Source organism: Leptodactylus fuscus, chromosome 1 (genome assembly GCF_031893055.1).
Source record: "Leptodactylus fuscus isolate aLepFus1 chromosome 1, aLepFus1.hap2, whole genome shotgun sequence".
NCBI classification, from domain to species: Eukaryota; Metazoa; Chordata; class Amphibia; order Anura; family Leptodactylidae; genus Leptodactylus; species Leptodactylus fuscus.
In genome coordinates this window covers 43,780,299-43,799,913 of record NC_134265.1, presented here as the reverse complement: position 1 = coordinate 43,799,913, position 19,615 = coordinate 43,780,299, and the positions used below count along the sequence as shown (strand labels likewise).

At 39.9% G+C, this 19,615-nt stretch overlaps 1 protein-coding gene across 2 annotated transcripts in view; it reads left to right on the top strand.

The window, feature by feature from the left end:
- RAB3C (RAB3C, member RAS oncogene family) overlaps positions 1-1,713 on the top strand; it is a 151,201-nt gene extending 149,488 nt beyond the window's left edge. For both annotated transcript variants that reach the window (XM_075269785.1, XM_075269784.1), the window contains exon 5: positions 477-1,713. In XM_075269785.1, coding sequence (XP_075125886.1) covers positions 477-664 — 188 coding nt within the window. In that variant the 3' untranslated portion in view covers positions 665-1,713. The remainder of the gene's footprint in view (positions 1-476) is intronic.
- The last annotated feature ends 17,902 nt before the right edge of the window (positions 1,714-19,615 follow it).

Sequence of the window (19,615 nt, the reverse complement as noted above, 5' to 3'; positions counted from 1 at the left end):
CAATGCATTGGCATCCCGCTCCTGATTAGGCCGGAATGAATGGGCCTGATCAGGATGGAGTCTCGAGTCACGGCTGACTCAGCCACAGAATCTGCGGGAAGATAGGGCATGTTGCTCCTTTTCCGATTAGCTGAAAAAAATCACTAGCGGGAAAAAAAAAGCGAGGATCTCTCCCTGAAAAGAATGGGAGTCATTTTTGTAGAGGGATTTTGAGGCGCATTCCAACAGACATTAAAACTGGATGTGTCCAATCTTTCTTTCTCATAACATAATTTGCTACAGTTGGAAGACCTCCATACTGATAAGATAGTCAATTGACACCACCGCAATTGACAATTTCAGCCAACTTGATGTGTATGGGATCCTTCCAGTGATGTATAGACACATGACCCTCTTTTTATGTGTTTTGTAGGGTAGCTTTCCCTTCCGCCCTTCTCACTGTGACACCTTTATAAATTGTTCTCCTTTTCTTTCAGGCTTTGAGTTTTTTGAAACAAGCGCTAAAGATAACATCAATGTGAAGCAGACATTCGAGCGCCTTGTGGATATCATCTGCGACAAAATGTCAGAGAACTTAGAGACGGATCCAGCCGTCACGGCTTCAAAGCAGAGCACAAGACTGACAGACAAGCCCCCTCCACAGCAGCCTAACTGTGGTTGTTAATGTCTTCATCTAAGCGTCTTCAGTGTGTTCAATTGCCAATAAGTATTTAAGAAAAATTAACAAAGTGGTCCGTACACTTTACATTTCTACTGTCTAAGTATCTGTTTAAAAAGAAAAGAATATGGCTTGTTTTGTATGGTCAGCTGATGAATGGTGGCCTGGAGGCTGAGACCTTCTAATAAATGTTCCTGCTGTTTGCAAGTTACATGGCTTTGTATGCTCTGATAATTTACATGTTCCTCACTCTTCCTGTTGAGTTTATACGTGGTGACATCTGCGCTTTTCTAAGATTATTATATCAAGAGTGAATGGCACTTTCTCCTGAATGTTACCCGATGTCCTGTTCCCCTCCAGTACTTTTGATGTTTTAATTGCATATGTATATTATTCAGGTATATGCTAGAAGAATCAGACATATTATTTGGATTGTGTTCGTTTTACTACAATGAATATTCGTTTAAGACGTCAGCAACCATATTTGTTCTGCTGTTTTCAATGCTGCCACCATGTACGGGGCTGTAGAGCTGGAAAGATTTCTATCTTTCCATCAGCTCCACCCTTGACCTTACGGGAATCCTAGTGTAGAGGACAGGGTGTGGAATTTAATATAATTGAATAAGCAGGGTATAAAACATCAGGGCTAGAGGTTTCATGCCCCACTATCATTCCAACCATCATATAAGAGGCAAGTGCACATGACCAAAAACGCACCATGCCCCTTGTAGAGCATGGAGGTGGCAGCATCATGCCATGAGGTTAATTCAGTGCAGGAGTCTCAGGAAGGCTTAGAAATACAGAGGGATTAATTAGAGCGAAATTCTGGAAGAAAACATGCTGCAGTCTGCAAGAGACTATCTACGTATTACGTGTTTTTCAGTTTTCTACTAATAACACTAAATGCCCATTATAGCACATGGTGAGGGTGGCATCATACTTTGGGGTTGATTCAGATCAGGAGTCTTGGGAAGGGTTACAAATGTAGAGGGTCGAATGAATGCAAAAAATAATGGATATTCTGGAAGAAAACATGCTGCAGTCTGCAAAAGACCTATAAAATACACTATTTTCTGCTAAAAACAATCCCTGCCAGAAGCATAATTGAAAGCTCCTTGGCCACAATGCAACATACGTAACGCAGGCCCCACTTGCCATGTGCTATCTATGATAATGGTGTCTATTTACTGTTATAGAGAGGCCTCTGAGCCCCCTGAGTGACTGTGACCTCTACACCCCCTATAGCTACTCCCTGATCCATGCCCTTGTAGTATATAGTGATGGCAACATCCTTCTTTAGGGTTCATTTAGCGCAGGAGGCCTAGGAAAGCTTATAAATGTAGAGGGTTGAATGACTGCAATAAACTATTGATATTCTGGAAGAAAACATGCTGCAGTCTGCAAGGGACCTTCTACAAAATACAATGGTTTCTAGTTTTCTACGTTGGCCCACTTCAATGGTTAATGGGAGAAATCATGTAAATAACATTGTAATAGTAAATGACTACTTATATTAACCCAACACTTAGGTGTATAGCCTGTATGGTGAATGTTATAAGGGCTTTCCTGAACATTGATGGCCTATTAATCTCTGGCATGGTGCTTGGTGTCTCTGTGGTATGTGTGGCCTTGATCAGATTAGACTTATTCCAACAGACGCACTACTAAATTTGTAGACCAGACCTGGTCCTTCCATAAACCATGTGTCCAATCATTCATTCACTGGCATGTATTACTATAGTTGTACAGTGGCTCAAGTTTTTTTGTTTTTTTTCTATATCGAGAGACAATCCCTTCAAAGGAGAACTAAACCCAAAAAAGGCTCAAGAAAATAACAAAACCTCCCAACATCTCCATGAGTAATTTCCTTTCCCTTGGTTCTATATTGTCTGAGAGATATATAAAGATATATTCCCCTCTTCCTCCTCAGTCACATGACATACAGGAGCCTCCCTGCTGTGCCCTCCATTACGCAATGTCCCCTTTTGCCAAAGATGGAGCAGCCCGGGCCGGAGATTAAGACCTTTGTTCTCTGCAGGATTTCTATAAGACTCTTCGTGACGGGCTCATGAAGAACATTCTTCAGAGTGACAATAGTGAGGGCTACTATATTTCTTCTGTTCTTTTAGCTTTCATTTCTGGATTTCGTGTTCTTTTTATGCGTCATTCCTCATGTTATACAATAATGGATGTCTGCAATGAGGCCGAATCATTGTAAAATAGCATTTTACAGAGAACACAAGAATAGCTAGCAACTCCATCACCCCCATATGGGTTCATAATATAAAATGGTCTACAATACGAGACCTTCATCCATTAGAGTGTTAAAAAATAATAATAAAAGTGAATCTTCATCTCCGTGTTCAGTTGTAGGTCATCCAGTACTTGACATTGAAATCCAAAGAGAACAGGTAAGTAGGCTGTCGATCCGTCGAATTTTAATGCGAATCTAAAATATTTATTTTGTTTTTCACCATTTTTTGGATCTAAAGAGGGTCATCGGTAATAGAAAGTCAGCATTTGTATAAGATTTATTTACAGGCAATGATCCATGGGCAAGTTGTCTCACGTCAGACAAACTGAACCAGAGGATCTCCCTTCTTTTTGGAGGAGTCTGGTTTTACGGATATGAGCATATTTGTATTCCCGCAGCATTGAAAGCTATTGTAGATCATCTACTTTTCGTCCTTTTTTTCACACTGAAGCAACGCTTATTTCTGATGATTTTTTTTCTTTTAGATGGATAATATATTATATTTATGTAAAATATGAACTTTCCAACAGAGTAGGTAACTTATGTGTGTTGTGTCTTATATATTGCAGGTTTTTGGGAGTATTAGGACAGTGTCAGGTACCATGTTGTAGCATCTAATACCATAGTCTTCTAGTACTAGATGTCGAAACTAATTGTTGCTTTATGTAATCCCATTTGCTTAGCTTACAGGCAATACGGGAAGGCGCAGTCCTATCACTAGTGTCATCGAATCTATAGGGTATAAATATAGGCTTTATGACCCTGTATAGTTTTGTATAGCAAATAGTGTTGCAAACATATCCTATATTATAGATATTATAGGTAATATTGAAAATAGAAAATATTAACTGTGACTGTGCAAGAGTTTGTTTAGATTGTTTCATGGTAGCTTGTATGATGACCATAGCAGCGCTAGTAATATAGTCTACTCCTCTATCGTCCGTGTATCTAAATCCAATGGGGGATTTATCAAATGCCAAGTATTGATGTTCCCTGCATACCCATAATGAGGGGCTTTTACCCCATATGGCTGATTTCTGTCGTTGGGAATTTGATGAATCCCCCAATTGTGTTTAGTACAGAATCTACGATGAGTAATAGAGAGAACACGATGATTCCATTATTAAACGAAATTAATCGATTTATATAATGTAGTCAAAGATAAGGGTTAATAGAACCATCGATGCCTTACCATGAGTTGAGGATGTGATACTTTATGTCCAGCCGGTGATGTAGTATGACCAGTAAATGCTATTTTTATGATAGTGACTAGAGATGAGCGAACACTAAAATGTCCGAGGTTCGAAATCCGATTCGAACAGCCGCACACTGTTCGGCTGTTCGAATGGATTTCGAACCCCATTATAGTCTATGAGGGGAAATGCTCGTTTCAGGGGTATGCAAAATTTGATAACAATATATTACCAAGTCCATGAGTGATGGTCGGGCTGGATTCCCCTTGAAGTCTTCTCCTGGCGCAGCGACCCCGCGGCGTCTTCCAGCTGGAATTCACTCTGCCTAGGCATCGGGCCTAGGCAGAGCCGACTGTGTATGCGCGGTCGGCTCTGCCTAGGCCGGATGCCTAGGCAGAGTGAATTCCAGCCGGAAGACACCTTGGGGGCGCTGCACGGAGAAGACATCTAAAGGTAAGAGAAGAACCAGCGTTGATTGGCAGAATGTATAGCATTCTGCCAATCAACGCTGGTTCTGCATTGAACCTTAAACTTCGAACAGCTAGTAGTGTTCGATCGAGTACGAGTATTTCGAATACCGTAGTATTCGATCGAACACCTACTCGATTGAACACTACTCACTCATCTCTAATAGTGACCAACTAGGTAAAACTAAGTCAGAAGTTGGTTTCAATGTTGACCACTAAAGACACGATTTTCTCTTTGGTTCCTTTTAAATTACACAATGGGGCAAATTTACTACTGCTATCTAAGTTTTAGACAGTGAAGATTTAGAATAGACAGGCATATAATGCTATCTGATAAATCTGTCGTATTATTAGTCTAACTTTATATCAATTATTAGATTAGGACTAAGCTTTGGCACATTTTTGGGTATGTGTTGGTGAAGCTCCTAAGTCACATCCTTTCTACAAACTCAGTCCCTAGAACAAGTCAACAATTTAAAAAGTTTAAAAAGGGTCTAAAATACTAGATAAATGTGGAACAAAGCATTTTGGACAGTTTTTTTGCTCCAAATGACGCCAGATTTCGGCCCATAATGTGTTAATATGAGAGTATGGTGAGTCCCATTTTATCACTAGGTGACTGTTCATAACTTGGAAAAAAAAAAAAAACAGGGCAAATTCTAACAATTAATACAACTAAAGGTATATGTCACAATGGAAAAAAAGACTCTTAACTTGACACGACGCTGATGCAAAATAATAAGCCATAATTTCTTTGTCTATTGTCAGTGTGACAGCTGCCTACCGGGGCTCAGGCAGGACAATTGATCTGACATTCTGCTCTAAACCTTTTGTCTGCAAATGAATTTTCGCTTGACAACTAAATAATATGACATAGAAGAAGAATAACCCAATGTGGTCCCATATAGAGTGTCTATTGGATGAACAACATGTTGATAAACAATACCATCCAGCACCAGTGGCGTAACTAAAGTCTTGTGGGCCCAGGTGCAATCTTTTGTCCGGGGCCCCCTACCTCATCCCTACAGCAAATTTTTAATAGTAATGGTTACGGGTGCTAAGGAGTTTAATCCACCTTAGTATGGTTAGGGTAATCTGGGGGTCTCCTTGGCTTACGGGCCAGATGGAAGCTGCAATCTCAACACTGATGCCAGTGCTTATGAGCCCCCTAAGGCTCCTGGGACTGCACCCTCTGCACCCCAAAGTTACGCCACTGCCATCCATTCCCCATTGTCATTCTCTTTTTATCTGCACTGTAGCTCTAATAGGTTCAGGCCAATGCTTAGCAGTAGATGCCCCAGGATGAATGTGACCTCCTCTACATCACCAAGATGGTGGGCATGCAGATGTTTTACTTGCTTGTGGATTACAAATATGGCTACTTAGCTCCAAAGCTATGGCCAAAAATTAATTTTTGTTTCCCATTTGGAGTCCATGTTGAAATGATGTGACTGACAATCCTCCGATATTTACATAGGATGACTACATACTATATTATATTCACTGAAACCATTATGAGATGACCTCAAACATTTCATTTATGTTAAGCTCACACCTGCGTTGGGGTTTCCATTCTTTGGAAACCCAATCCACTTAAATCCACATTTAATTCAGCTTTTTTCAAGCGGGATGGGAGTCATAAACCCCGAACGGCGACTGAGGGTTGATGTGAACACAGCCTGAAAGTGGTTTTCTGGGGATGGTGGTCTTGTCAAAGACAATATACTTACAGTATACTGACCTGACAATCTATCACAGATAACCTAGCCATAATAAGGAAGTCATCTTCTCATGAAGAGAAGTTTCATTGTCGTTATGAAGCAATGGTCTTCAACCTGTGGTTCCTCTGTTCTTGAAAACTATCCATAGGGAGTTAACATTTATGGATTCAGAAATTGCGTCATTTTTAGGGTCTATTGGCCAGGTCCATTGGGTTATAATCATTCTCAACATATAGAGAATTTTGATGACAGAGGTCATTGGAAAGCTAAAAAGCCAAAGTCTTAAAATTTTACAGATCATGGATACATTTCTCTAGTTTCATCGTCATGAGTCCTACACGTCTTATTGATGTCTACTACTTGTATTGTACTCTACCATTATAATAGATCAATCCTATATATTCATGTTCTCTAACAATACCCCACAAGAAAAATTAAAAATATGGTATTTTACATAAATATTGCCAAAAGGAGTATTTCTTACTTGCCATCAGAGTTCAGAAGAAATTACAGATTTTCTGTTTCCTGCAAGGACAGATTTACTTACTTGTAAGAATCCTATTCAAAAGCGTAGATCCCAAAGCCAACTCCATAACAGGGTCCCCCACCTAACATGTGCCATTTCTAAAACCGGTGTCTTCTTATGTGAGAGAGACCTTGAAGATACTCCAAGAAACTGTTCAGAAATCTGTTTCATAAGGAAGATATTATGTTTGCCTAAAATGTAGCATTTACAATAGGACTTTTGCTTTTTATTAGGTTTTTATGTCATACAAAGAGTTTAATCTTAGGTATACACTAAATACTGTATTTTCAGTGGAATTAATATATTCTTTGTACCTACATAGTATATTTCTTATTATGCCGTATGTTGCATGTGTATATACTGTATATGTAGTGTAAATGTGTTAGAATCATACGACCTAACAGACAGATGTTTTGGGGCAATTTCTATATTTATGATGTCATTGGTCAATTATTTTTCTGTAACTTGAATCTGACATAGGGTTACATAAGCTGCTTTCTGACAACTGTTGTACCATAGATACACCCTGTAATATCACTTACAAAGCAAATATGAAGTCATATCTGCTAAAGAAAATTCTGGATTCTGATTAAAAATTAGATGATTCTAAAAGTTCTTACAAGTCCATTCAAGGAGTTATCAACCTCGTAAAAGTGATGGCCTATCAATAACATAGGGCATCAATTTATGCCATTGGGGCTTTGACTCTTGATACCCCTGCAGGTCATTTCTTGGGCTCACAGTTCCTGGCATTGTTTAGGTGCTGGCTAGGGTTGAGCTGATCTTGAGATTTCAGGATCGTTTTTAAAATCCAATTTTCGATCATTTTCCAGCCGATTGCGATTGTGAAATTTGCTCCATCGCCGATCGGGATCCGATCTTTCCTGATCACTCAAACCTAGTGCTGGCCACTGCTCTGCTGTGGGCGATGAGGAGCAGCTGCTGGTGCCAGCTCGATGGCTTTAAGGCTATTACCTCCGGGCTTCATTGAGGCTGGCATCACACTTCTCTATGGCCAACATGATGCTCCCGCTCAGAGTTGTTGCCCAGGCACCAACCTTCTTCATTACTTGAAGCCAACCACTGGTGACTGCACCACCTAAATTTTATGGCCTAGTTAATGATAGGTCATCCCTTTATAGAGGATGTTTAGTTGTAAGCTCCAAAAACCTATGTCATTACCAATTGCTGATTCTTACCTGCTGTCTTCCCCAATGATTGCTGCTTGTCTACAGAATATTTGGTTGAGCTCCATTACGATAGAGCTGTGTTCCATGACTACAGCTTAGTTACAGTGTCTACTGGGGTTTTGGGGTAGTCTGACACTCACCCCAAGTCTCATCATTGATCAGGTTTCTGCTCCCTCGCTCCCTTGCATCCATGCCTCCTGAGATTAACATGTGCACTGAACAAGCTATTCTGGAAATGAGTATATGGAGAGCTGAATATTATATAAGAGTAGAATTATTATAATATGCAGGCTATTATTCAATCAGTGAGAAGGAGATTATCAGGTACATACATATTGAGTGAATTGGGGGTCATGTATGTAGTCTATACATACAGTTAGTTGTTAAACTAAGTAGTAACTTTGGTGCAAATTGACAGTCTCCACCTATAAAAACTCATTCACACAACCTTTGGATGTAATGCAAATCTCCTTGTCCTCCTGTGCAGTGATGATATTTCTAGATAACACTTATTTTTTTGTTTGTCCATACTGAAGCTGGTCATATATACAGGACGACCATATCATATGTATGTAGGTTTACCTATTCTTGAGCGGGGAGGATCAGGCAGTTGGATTGGTGTAAGCAAGCTACTTACTCCTCTTTCTTTATTGGGAACACATGTATACTCAATCTAGACCAGTGTATATGTACATCGGATGGAGTGGTCTTGGGAAATGTCTGTCGTGCAATTTGTTTGTTTATTGTCTATGGCAAACCTAAGTATGGTTTAAGACAATCTGTATTTGTAAAAATGGTTGGTCTCCTATAAAAAAATTGGAGACCTCTGCTCCATAGAGTGACAAAATAAGTCAACACTGAGGGCAACCCGGTGGCTCAGTGATTAGCACTGCGGTCTTGCAGCACTGGAGTCCTGGGCTCGAATCGCACCAGGAACAACATCTGCAAGGAGTCTGTATGTTCTCCCTGTGTTTGTGTGGTTTTCCTCCCATTCTACAAAGACATACTGATACAGGGAAAAAATGTACATTGTGATCCCTATATGGGCCTTACAATCTACATAAAAAAATAAATAAATCAGTCAACACTGAAGACCCCAAGTAATGATAAAAATCAGATTCTAGCTTTTATTGTCAACATAGTTAAAGGAACAATTCATTGTCTACAGTCACTTTAATAAACCAGTCCTCCTCAATCCAATACCTCATTTTACAGTCCAGTAGAATGTCTACGGTAAATAGAAGTTTGTATTCATTCATTGGATTTTACCCTAAACTGCACTTTGTGTGTTCTGAGAAGACTTATACATTCAGAAATGATCCTCCGTCATGGATGCAGAGTAAAATTATTTCCATTTTCCTTACTATGCTCTATTTTAAATTAGGATCTCAGAAAATGTGTATAGGGACAGCTCAACTTGACCAACTTTTTGGCCAAAACAGTGGACTGATGGGTTGGATTTTACCAAGCCAAGAAAGACCAAGCCAGAGGTATCCTATGGCCAGTTTTCTTCCTTTCACTGAAATCAAGCCAAAACTAATGATAGGGATTCCGGGGGAGATCCATTGTCTCTTTAATTTTCTAACTTTTTTGTCCACACATATAATAGAAATACATAAGGACGGGTTTTATATATATTTTTTGTGCTTATGAAACCGTGACTATATTGTGTCGTATGAACCCGTAGCTCTGTGATCCTCATATGCTTTGTATAATGAAAAGTTCTGAGCTTCAATGTACTCAATGTTGCATGAATAAATGTGTGAGATCAATAAATATACACATATATTTTTATATTATGAAAAAAAAACTCTCGTCCGAGAGTCCATGGGCCATGAAGTGCAATATTTGATGACCTCTGTGGTGTATATAATATCAGTGTGAAAGTGTCCTAGGTGGCTGTATGCAATATTCAGTGTCCGTGGTTTAGGTTGTGCGTTATTAGACTATACAAGTAAAATTGTGTCCTCGAAGATATGGTTGAAACCTTGGATTGCTTGGGGTGAACTGAAGTATTTTATTAAATGAGATGTTGTATTTGATGTAAAATAATATGTCTAAATCTATTATTATATTTCTATGTTATGAATATTAAATTGTGTATGCTATACTGACTGCAGAAATTGTAATTGCATTGGAAAAAAAAATAATTTACTTGCACAAAAAATTCCAAAAAATATTTTTTGTTACCGAGAAGAAAATAGCAATGCATGACCCATCTTATATCACATGATCATTTATCACATGCCATCTCAGAAGAAGTCTAAGAAATCTATAAACCCTGATTTGTAAGGTTTGTTCTTGCGTTTTACTTGCATTTAGTTAAAGGAGCCATTTGGCATCTACATGTGGAATAAAGGAGGATTTCTCAACCTTTATCTTGTCTTTTCTTTCTCCAATATTTTCAATTGATGTTTGAAGAATGCAACAGTTCATGGATGGAATGACCCAGGGAGAAACTGGTCTCAGTATATTAGAAAAAAAAAATTCCTCCATTTCCATTGAACTCCAGTCTTTCTGTTTTTGGAAAATGGTCAATTGGAGTCTACAGTTGATGACCCCTCCTGGTGACCCCAGATAGGACCAGCATTGAAGACAATATTACAGAATACAGGAAAGCGGGGTCACATTGTGCCAGACTGACGTCTTCTTCAGGCCAATGCAGACCTGAAGAAGACGCCAGTCCGGCATCGAAATGTGTAGCCATTTGTTTCTGTCTTCTGGAACCAATAAACTTTTTTATTAAAACCTGAGTCTTCAGCTTGCAGTAGCGCCCTATCACCATTCCGTATTTTTTTTTACCCTATTTTCCTATTTTATAGAAATAGGGCTTAAAATGGTATAACTAGGTTTCATCCAATGGGAATAATGCTTTTAGGGTTTCGGTTCTAATCAGAAATGCTATACACTAAATGATTCATATAATCCTGTAAATTGGTAACCTTTCTGTTCTCTTCAAAATGCTCTTTTTTGCATATTGGACTCATGGAAGCAAGAACTTAAAGGGTTCATTATTTGTCATATGCGTTTCCTTATCTCAGAAGCACTGAGGCCGTCATGGGTGGCAAGCCGGATAGAGCAGCCCCTATTCAGTTGCCCTGCCTGTAATATAATTATGCCAGTCCCTTGGTCTGCAACATGTGATTTCTGTCACGATTTCTCACATCTGTCATCTACGGAAGGTTCTCACAAATCTAATGCTTGCATACCTCCCAACCGTGCCAATTTGAGCAAGACAGTTTTGGAATATGGGTCCAGAGTCCAGATTATCTGGGGCTTTGAAGTAGGCAGGGGAAATGTACGTCACTACCTTGCACTTGCTGCTCCCTGGAGTACAGACTGGAGTAGACTGTGTGGGAAGGTAGCGAGGTATTAGATTTTTTACAGTGAGTTAAGAAACACGGGAAGGGGGGGGGGTCTTTTGAAAATAGAGGCAGCACCTGAATAGCCTTATTAAAGGCTATTCAGGCATATCCGTATCTCAAAACACGTTTTGGCAATGATAGAGCCCCTTTAATAAATAAGCACCTAGCACTGAGCCCTGGGGTACACCACTTATACCAGAGGACCCAGCACTGAACCCTGGGCTACATCACTTATACCAGAGGACCCAGCACTGAACCCTGGGCTACACCACTTATACCAGAGGACCCAGCACTGAACCCTGGAGCACATCACATATAACAGAGGACCCAGCACTGAGCTGAGGGGTACACCACTTATGACAGAGGACCCAGAACTGAGCCTTGGGGTACACCACATATAACAGAGGACCCAGCACTGAGCCCTGGGGTACACCACTTATGACAGAGGACCTAGCACTGAGCCCTGGGGTACACCACTTATGACAGAGGACCCTACACTGAACCCTGGGGTACACCACTTATGACAGAGGACCTAGCACTGAGCTCTGGGGTACACCACATATAACAGAGGACCTAGCACTGAGCCCTGGGGTACACCACTTATGACAGAGGACCCTACACTGAACCCTGGGGTACACCACTTATGACAGAGGACCTAGCACTGAGCTCTGGGGTACACCACTTATGACAGAGGACCTAGCACTGAGCCCTGGGGTACACCACTTATGACAGAGGACCCTACACTGAACCCTGGGGTACACCACTTATAACAGAGGACCTAGCACTGAACTGTGGGGTACACCACCTATAATAGAGGACCCAGCATTGAACCCTGGGGTACACCACTTATAACAGAGGACCCAGCACTGAGCCCTGGGGTACACCAATTATAACAGCCTTATCCACAGCCTCCCCTCTGACCAATATATCCACAGCCTCCCCTCTGACCAGACTTCTACTCACCTCTTCATAAAAGCAAATCAGGTTAGTCTGACAAGTTTTGTCTTAAGTAAAACCATGCTGTCTGTCACTTACAATGTTACGTATAGTCACGTACTCCTGTATATAGTCGCTTAAGAGAACTAGGGAGCTTTTAGTTGCTTAAGACAGCTTACAAGTCTACATTGTGCTGAAAACATATAAGTACATATAAACATGTATTATATCCTATTCTGAAGTATCTTTTCATATAATTCTACATCGTGCTGAAAACATATAAATACAGTGAGTAGGTGACAGGCAGAGTGCTGGAGTCCAGGTATATCAGCCCCAGGTTTCTGACCTATTTGTGGTCCAGGGTGGATATGGAGTAGGCCTCAGCCCAGGTGTAGATCCTTGGCTCATTACTGGGCCAGAAAATTCTGCAGATTCTACATTCTAGTGCAGTTCCATGAGGTTTAAGGAGGAGTGTGGGTCTGTCCTGTAACCCTGAGTCCAGTGAAATAATATTGCGCCTGTGTTGTTCATGTGGCTGGAAGTAAGCCACATGTATAGTTAGGTTATCAGTTCTGTTTAGCTTGAGGCTCAGACGAGTAAATATTTATTTTCCTTTGGCCTGAAGTTAAGGCTGTATTCTGTTTTATTTATTTTGTGCCTGAAGCCAAGGTTTATTTATTTTCCTATTTTTCTACATAAACCAGTTTGCTGGAGAATTTATGTCCGTGTCTTTACTGTTTGGGTCCGCATCACTGGTACTACCGCGCTAACTTCCCCACAATACACATAAACATATAATATACTAGCCTCTGCCCGCAACTTCGTCTGCGTGTTGTTGCCGTTGATGATCCACCTTCTCCGGCGTTTCGGCAGTTGTTAAGCTGGCCTGCCGCTAAACTCATTCCTTGCGATGTGCCCGTGATTGTTCTAGCATCTCAGCAGCTCGCTGGGACACCATATAATGTGTTGTTGGCGTCGATGATCTCCCCCCCTGAGCTCCGCTTGAGGAGAACTCTGTGACTTCTGGCTACTGTCATAGCTGTCATTGTTTTAGAATTTTGCAACAAATTAGATTTTCTTTTTCCTGGCATGTTTAAAAGTAGCAAACTGCCAATTTGGATTAAAGGGATTTGTCAACTGCCTGGAGAAGATCAGATAATATGCAAATGCATGTACAGAATTCCTGAGGGTTAGCATGTGTTTACACAGAGAGATAACAGACCTGGGACCTGAGAAAAGCTGCTGCAAGTGCAGTGTAATATAGTATGTGAACATAAATTCATAACAGTCGTTAAGCCATGTCATTTACCGGGATAAAAAGTAGCTTATGTGTTAATCGAGATTACAATCTATCTATGTGTCTAATTTCATTCAAATCCATTCAGCCGTTTTTGTGTGATTTACTAAAAAACATCCAAACACACAAACTTTCACATTTACAATATTAGTAGGATCCTATTCTTTTCGGATAATTCTACGGTACATTGTGCTAAAAATGTATACAAGTAGATAAAATGTATAAAAATGTATAAGTAAATTGGCAGCTAGTGATATGAATAGTATACCAGCTTTGCTATATTATCGGAAATACAATTTACTAACAAGACAGGAGAGTCAGCAGATCCGCTCTAAATACTCATTGTTGTAATGGATTATACAATAACAGGAGTACAGTCCTATGAAAAAGTTTGGGCACCCCTATTAATCTTAATCATTTTTAGTTCTAAATATTTTGGTGTTTGCAACAGCCATTTCAGTTTGATATATCTAATAACTGATGGACACAGTAATATTTCAGGATTGAAATGAGGTTTATTGTATTAACAGAAAATGTGCAATATGCATTAAACCAAAATTTGACCGGTGCAAAAGTATGGGCACCTCAACAGAAAAGCAACATTAATATTTAGTAGATCCTCCTTTTGCAAAGATAACAGCCTCTAGTCACATCCTGTAGCTTTTAATCAGTTCATGGATCCTGGATGAAGGGATTTTGGACCATTCCTCTCTACAAAACAATTCAAGTTCAGTTCAGTTTGATGGTCGCCGAGCATGGACAGCCCGCTCTCAAATGATCTGAAAACAAAGATTGTTCAACATAGTTGTTCAGGGGAAGGATACAAAAAGTTGTCTCAGAGATTTAACCTGTCAATTTCCACTGTGAGGAACATAGTAAGGAAATGGAAGACCACAGGGACAGTTCTTGTTAAGCCCAGAAGTGGCAGGCCAAGAAAAATATCAGAAAGGCAGAGAAGAAGAATGGTGAGAACAGTCAAGGAGAATCCACAGACCACCTCCAAAGAGCTGCAGCATCATCTTGCTGCAGATGGTATCACTGTGCATCGGTCAACAATACAGCGCACTTTGCACAAGGAGAAGCTGTATGGGAGAGTGATGAGAAAGAAGCCATTTCTGCAAGCACGCCACAAACAGAGTCGCCTGAGGTATGCAAAAGCACATTTGGACAAGCCAGCTTCATTTTGGAAGAAGGTCCTGTGGACTGATGAAACAAAGATTGAGTTGTTTGGTCATACAAAAAGGCGTTATGCATGGCGTCCAAAAAAAACAGCATTCCAAGAAAAACACTTTCTACGCACTGTAAAATTTGGTGGAGGTTCCATCATGCTTTGGGGCTGTGTGGCCAATGCCGGCACCGGGAATCTTGTTAAAGTTGAGGGTCGCATGGATTCCACTCAGTATCAGCAGATTCTTGAGAATAATGTTCAAGAATCAGTGATGAAGTTGAAGTTACGCCGGGGATGGATATTTCAGCAAGACAATGATCCAAAACACCGCTCCAAATCGACTCAGGCATTCATACAGAGGAACAATTACAATGTTCTGGAATGGCCATCCCAGTCCCCAGAACTGAATATCATTGAACATCTGTGGGATGATTTGAGAGCGGGCTGTCCATGCTCGGCGACCATCAAACTTAACTGAATTTGAATTGTTTTGTAAAGACGAATGGTCCAAAATACCTTCATCCAGGATCCAGGAACTGATTAAAAGCTACAGGAAGTGACTAGAGGCAAAAGGAGGATCTACTAAATATTAATGTCACTTTTCTGTTGAGGTGCCCATACTTTTGCACCGGTCAAATTTTGGTTTAATGCATATTGCACATTTTCTGTTAGTACAATAAACCTCATTTCAATCCTGAAATATTACTGTGTCCATCAGTTATTAGATATATCAAACTGAAATGGCTGTTGTAAACACCAAAATATTTAGAACTAGAAATGATTAAGATTAATAGGGGGGCACAAATTTTTTCATAGGACTGTATATGAGAATATTAGGAATAATTATTGTAAGGATAGCACTGGATTCTTTTTTTCTCATAGGCTATCCAGTAATTCTCAGCTGCTGAGCGCTGTCATTTCTAAAAACAGTTTGGCAGGTTATTGGAGCATATATAAGAGGAATGCATTATTTTATAATGAATACATCTCTGTCATTCTTGCACATAAATAAAACTTGCATGACATACTGCACACCCCATAAATAGATACTAATATATTTTAAAAGAAGTTTACAACATCACTTTTTTGGATAAAATCCTCTATTACCAGCTTTAATAGCCTTATTAATGACCTTATACACTAGGATACAGGGTTTTCTAATTCACATACATACTAGGAAACAGGACTTTGTCGCCACCTAGTGGTCGTAAAGTTTTTGATCAGCCACCTAACACTGTATTGCCTAAGGGCAATAAAATCATGTCCAGCATTTGGCACAATTTACACATTGTAGGTGGGTGGATATCACTTCTGAAATTACACTAAATTCTAGGTAGAATACATTCATATTTCATATCCACTAGCAGAGGAGAAACTTGGCTCCTGGGACTGAAATGCAAAATCTGTAACAGCACTACCCCAACGGTGTGCTAATCTATGTTTTTCATGGTTCTCACACTGACCCATTTTTTTCTATGGCCCCTACACACACCTCTGCATTATCACAGACCCGTGTATGGAGCTGGGACCCCAGGGCAAAACTCAGAATCGATCCTCCAAAAGCAGTGGACATCCAAGTGGACCCTACGAATGGAAACCCAAACACAGGTGTGAGCCTAGGGAAGATTCCACTTTTGCTTTTATTGAATTGATAATTCAACTGCTATGTGACATTTTGGTCCAACCCCTGAGGATCTTCTTTAGACACAATTGCTGCAGGTGTCAGGAGAGCACATTGTATACAGGGTGTAAACTGCACTGCAGGAACATTAACTGCAGTGAGTGTTGTTGTGACACTGAGGACCCCCTAGAGACATGTCATATAACACCTATATTACACTTACTATAATTAGGCACCTGAACTCTACTTAAAACACAATCGTCCTCAATCTGTAAGTAGACAAACACTGCACTACACATAAACATACATATAGTTATTGACCATAGGCATAAGGAGATGTGGTATAGACCTGTACATAACCGAGACACTAGCGGTAAATGGTAAGTTGGTGCTATCGTTGTGCCCTTTAGATGGCAAAAAGTTGGTAAATTTAAGGTGAATGTTTTCAGCAATCTAAAAATATGAGAGGAGGAAATAACAAGGTAACACTATCTCTAGGGATTGGTGGACAACTTTATTGGGGGACTGGCTGGGTTCCCCACAAATACTAACACATACTAAAGGAAACAAACTGCACTCAGCGCTCTTAAGTATGTCCAGATAAGTGTCAGAAGATGACCAACAAGACGATATTGTATCACATAGTAATATCCTATTTCAATCTATGGGCGGCCACCCAGAAGTCTTATTGTAAACTGCAGCCCTCTGAGGGTTTTGTTATCATGTTGGTCTAGTCAGTTGAAGCTAAGGTAGGCATGGACACATCTGTAAAGCGGTTACTTGATAATACAGCTCTTTTATCAAACAACACTAAACTGTTAGAAGACAAGTGATAATCACACTCACTAGAAAAGTGGATTTTTATCGCCACCTTATGGACATATCACAAATCGCATTGCCATCTTCAACTTTTTAGATTTTTCTTTTTGATCAGTAGATGTGAGCAAAACATTGACCTTTGGATTCAGCAACATTAGAGAGTCTTTAGGTTAGACAGCACAAAGTAAAAATCAGACATTACAATGTGAATACTGCATACACCTATAGGAAAGTTTAATAATGTAATACTTAAAATATAAACTTCAGATTTTCTGGCAACATGTGTGCCAATAATACATATTGTAATACATTATATTAACAGGTTGTAGCTGCTTTCGCTATCCTGTTTCTCTATTAGAAATTCTCACTTGTAAGAGTATGGGGTAGGGCGGTATTAATTCTGGTTCCCCACAAACCAGATCCCAGAGTATTATAGGTGGAAGCCAGTGGTGTAGCTTGAAGCTCCTGGATCCTGATGCAAATCTATAATATGGATATACAGATACTAAGTACATGGAGTGCAGAGTAACTTCTAGGTGGATGAGACAGGATCTGAGGAACAGAGGAGATTAACAAGTGTTAATGTAGGATGCAGAGGTGTAGAATAAAGTCATCAGGTCCCATGATAAGCCTGACTATACAGATGTCATTTTAGGGCATATTTGAAGCTGCTGTAGTTGGGTATTCATTCGATTACCTGCGGTAAAGCATTCCAGAGCACTGGTGCAGCTCGAGAAAAGTTTTGGGGACAGAAGTGGAATGTTTAGATAACAGAGGATACAAGTCTAGGGTCATTGGCAGAATGGAGAAGTTGGGTAGGGTGGTAGACAATAGTAGTGATGAGATATAGGGAGGTGCAGCACTACACACAAACTCCATGCAGATGTTGCCTTTGGTCAGATTCAAATGCAAGATCCCAGCACTGCAAGGCAACAATGCTAACCACTGAGCCACCAACATGACATGCATGTCATCCTTATTCACCTTTAATCTTCTACAAGAAATACTTCCTATAAAATGAAAGGGTTATACTCTCATCTGAGCCAGTCATGGCTGTGATGGAAATACAGTGTTCAATGTCCAGACCACAATGCAATGAGCTGAGCACCAATGTTCTGTACTGTTTCTATAACCCATATAAAAGCATATAGCAGTTATAGGAACAACATTATATGTGCTGGGCCAACCCATTAGGGAATATGGAGTTTTTGGGTGCAGTAGTTGCTGGGTGCTGGGGAGGGGGTGTTTTGGTTGTCTGTCTGTCCCTTCCCTGAGCTTGAGGACTGGGTTTTTCAGCCTGGCTGAATATAGGGTATCTGCAGTGCTCCTATTAACCCCTTCCTGACGGAAGAGGAGCACTGCAGATCCCCTATATTCAGTAGACCAGGCACTTTCAGACACAGGATACCTAATGTGTTTGTGTTTCACAGTCATTTTCTAATTTTATATGTATTCTAGGGAAAGGAGGGATTTACAACTTTTATTTATTTTATTTTTTTATTATATTTTTTAAAGCTTCTTCCCCCCCCCCCCAAATAAATAAATAAATAAATAAATTAAATAATAATTTTTTTTTTTTTGCTTGACTCGAGTATAAGCCGAGGGGGGCTTTTTCAGCACAAAAACTGTGCTTAAAAATTTGGCTTATACTCGAGTATATACGGTATATTAATTCCATGGTGCTGTATAGTATTATATTAATCCCATGGTGCTGTACAGTATTATATAAATCCCATGTTGCTGTACAGTGTTATATTAATTCCATGGTGCTGTACATTATATATTAATCCCATGGCGCTGTACATTATTATATTAATCCCATGTTACTGTACAGTATTATATAAATACCATGGTGCTGTACATTATTATATTAATCCCATGGCGCTGTACATTATTATATTAATCCCATGTTACTGTACAGTATTATATAAATACCATGGTGCTGTACATTATTATATTAATCCCATGGCGCTGTACATTATTATATTAATCCCATGTTACTGTACAGTATTATATAAATACCATGGTGCTGTACATTATCATATTAATTCCATGGTGTGGTACATTTGAGGCTTTACATACAGTACACCAAATATACAAAACAAATACCATACAATACTAAACGTGACCAACTGGCACAGTGGGATTGAGGGCCCTGCCTGCAAGAGTTTACAATCTATTTTACATCTGCCATTAAATGTATTAACTGGATTAGGATTTTCAAAGAATAAGTCACCATTAACACTGCCACGGTGTCTGATGTATTTCATGTAGGCTTTGCTTCCGCTGCAAACTAAGGGGGCATTCACACTAGCGTCGGTGTCCTAAAGCTAGTGTCCGATGCTAATGTCCTTGCAAAATGGGACACCATGCAGTGTCCTTTACTGTCCGTGCCTGTTC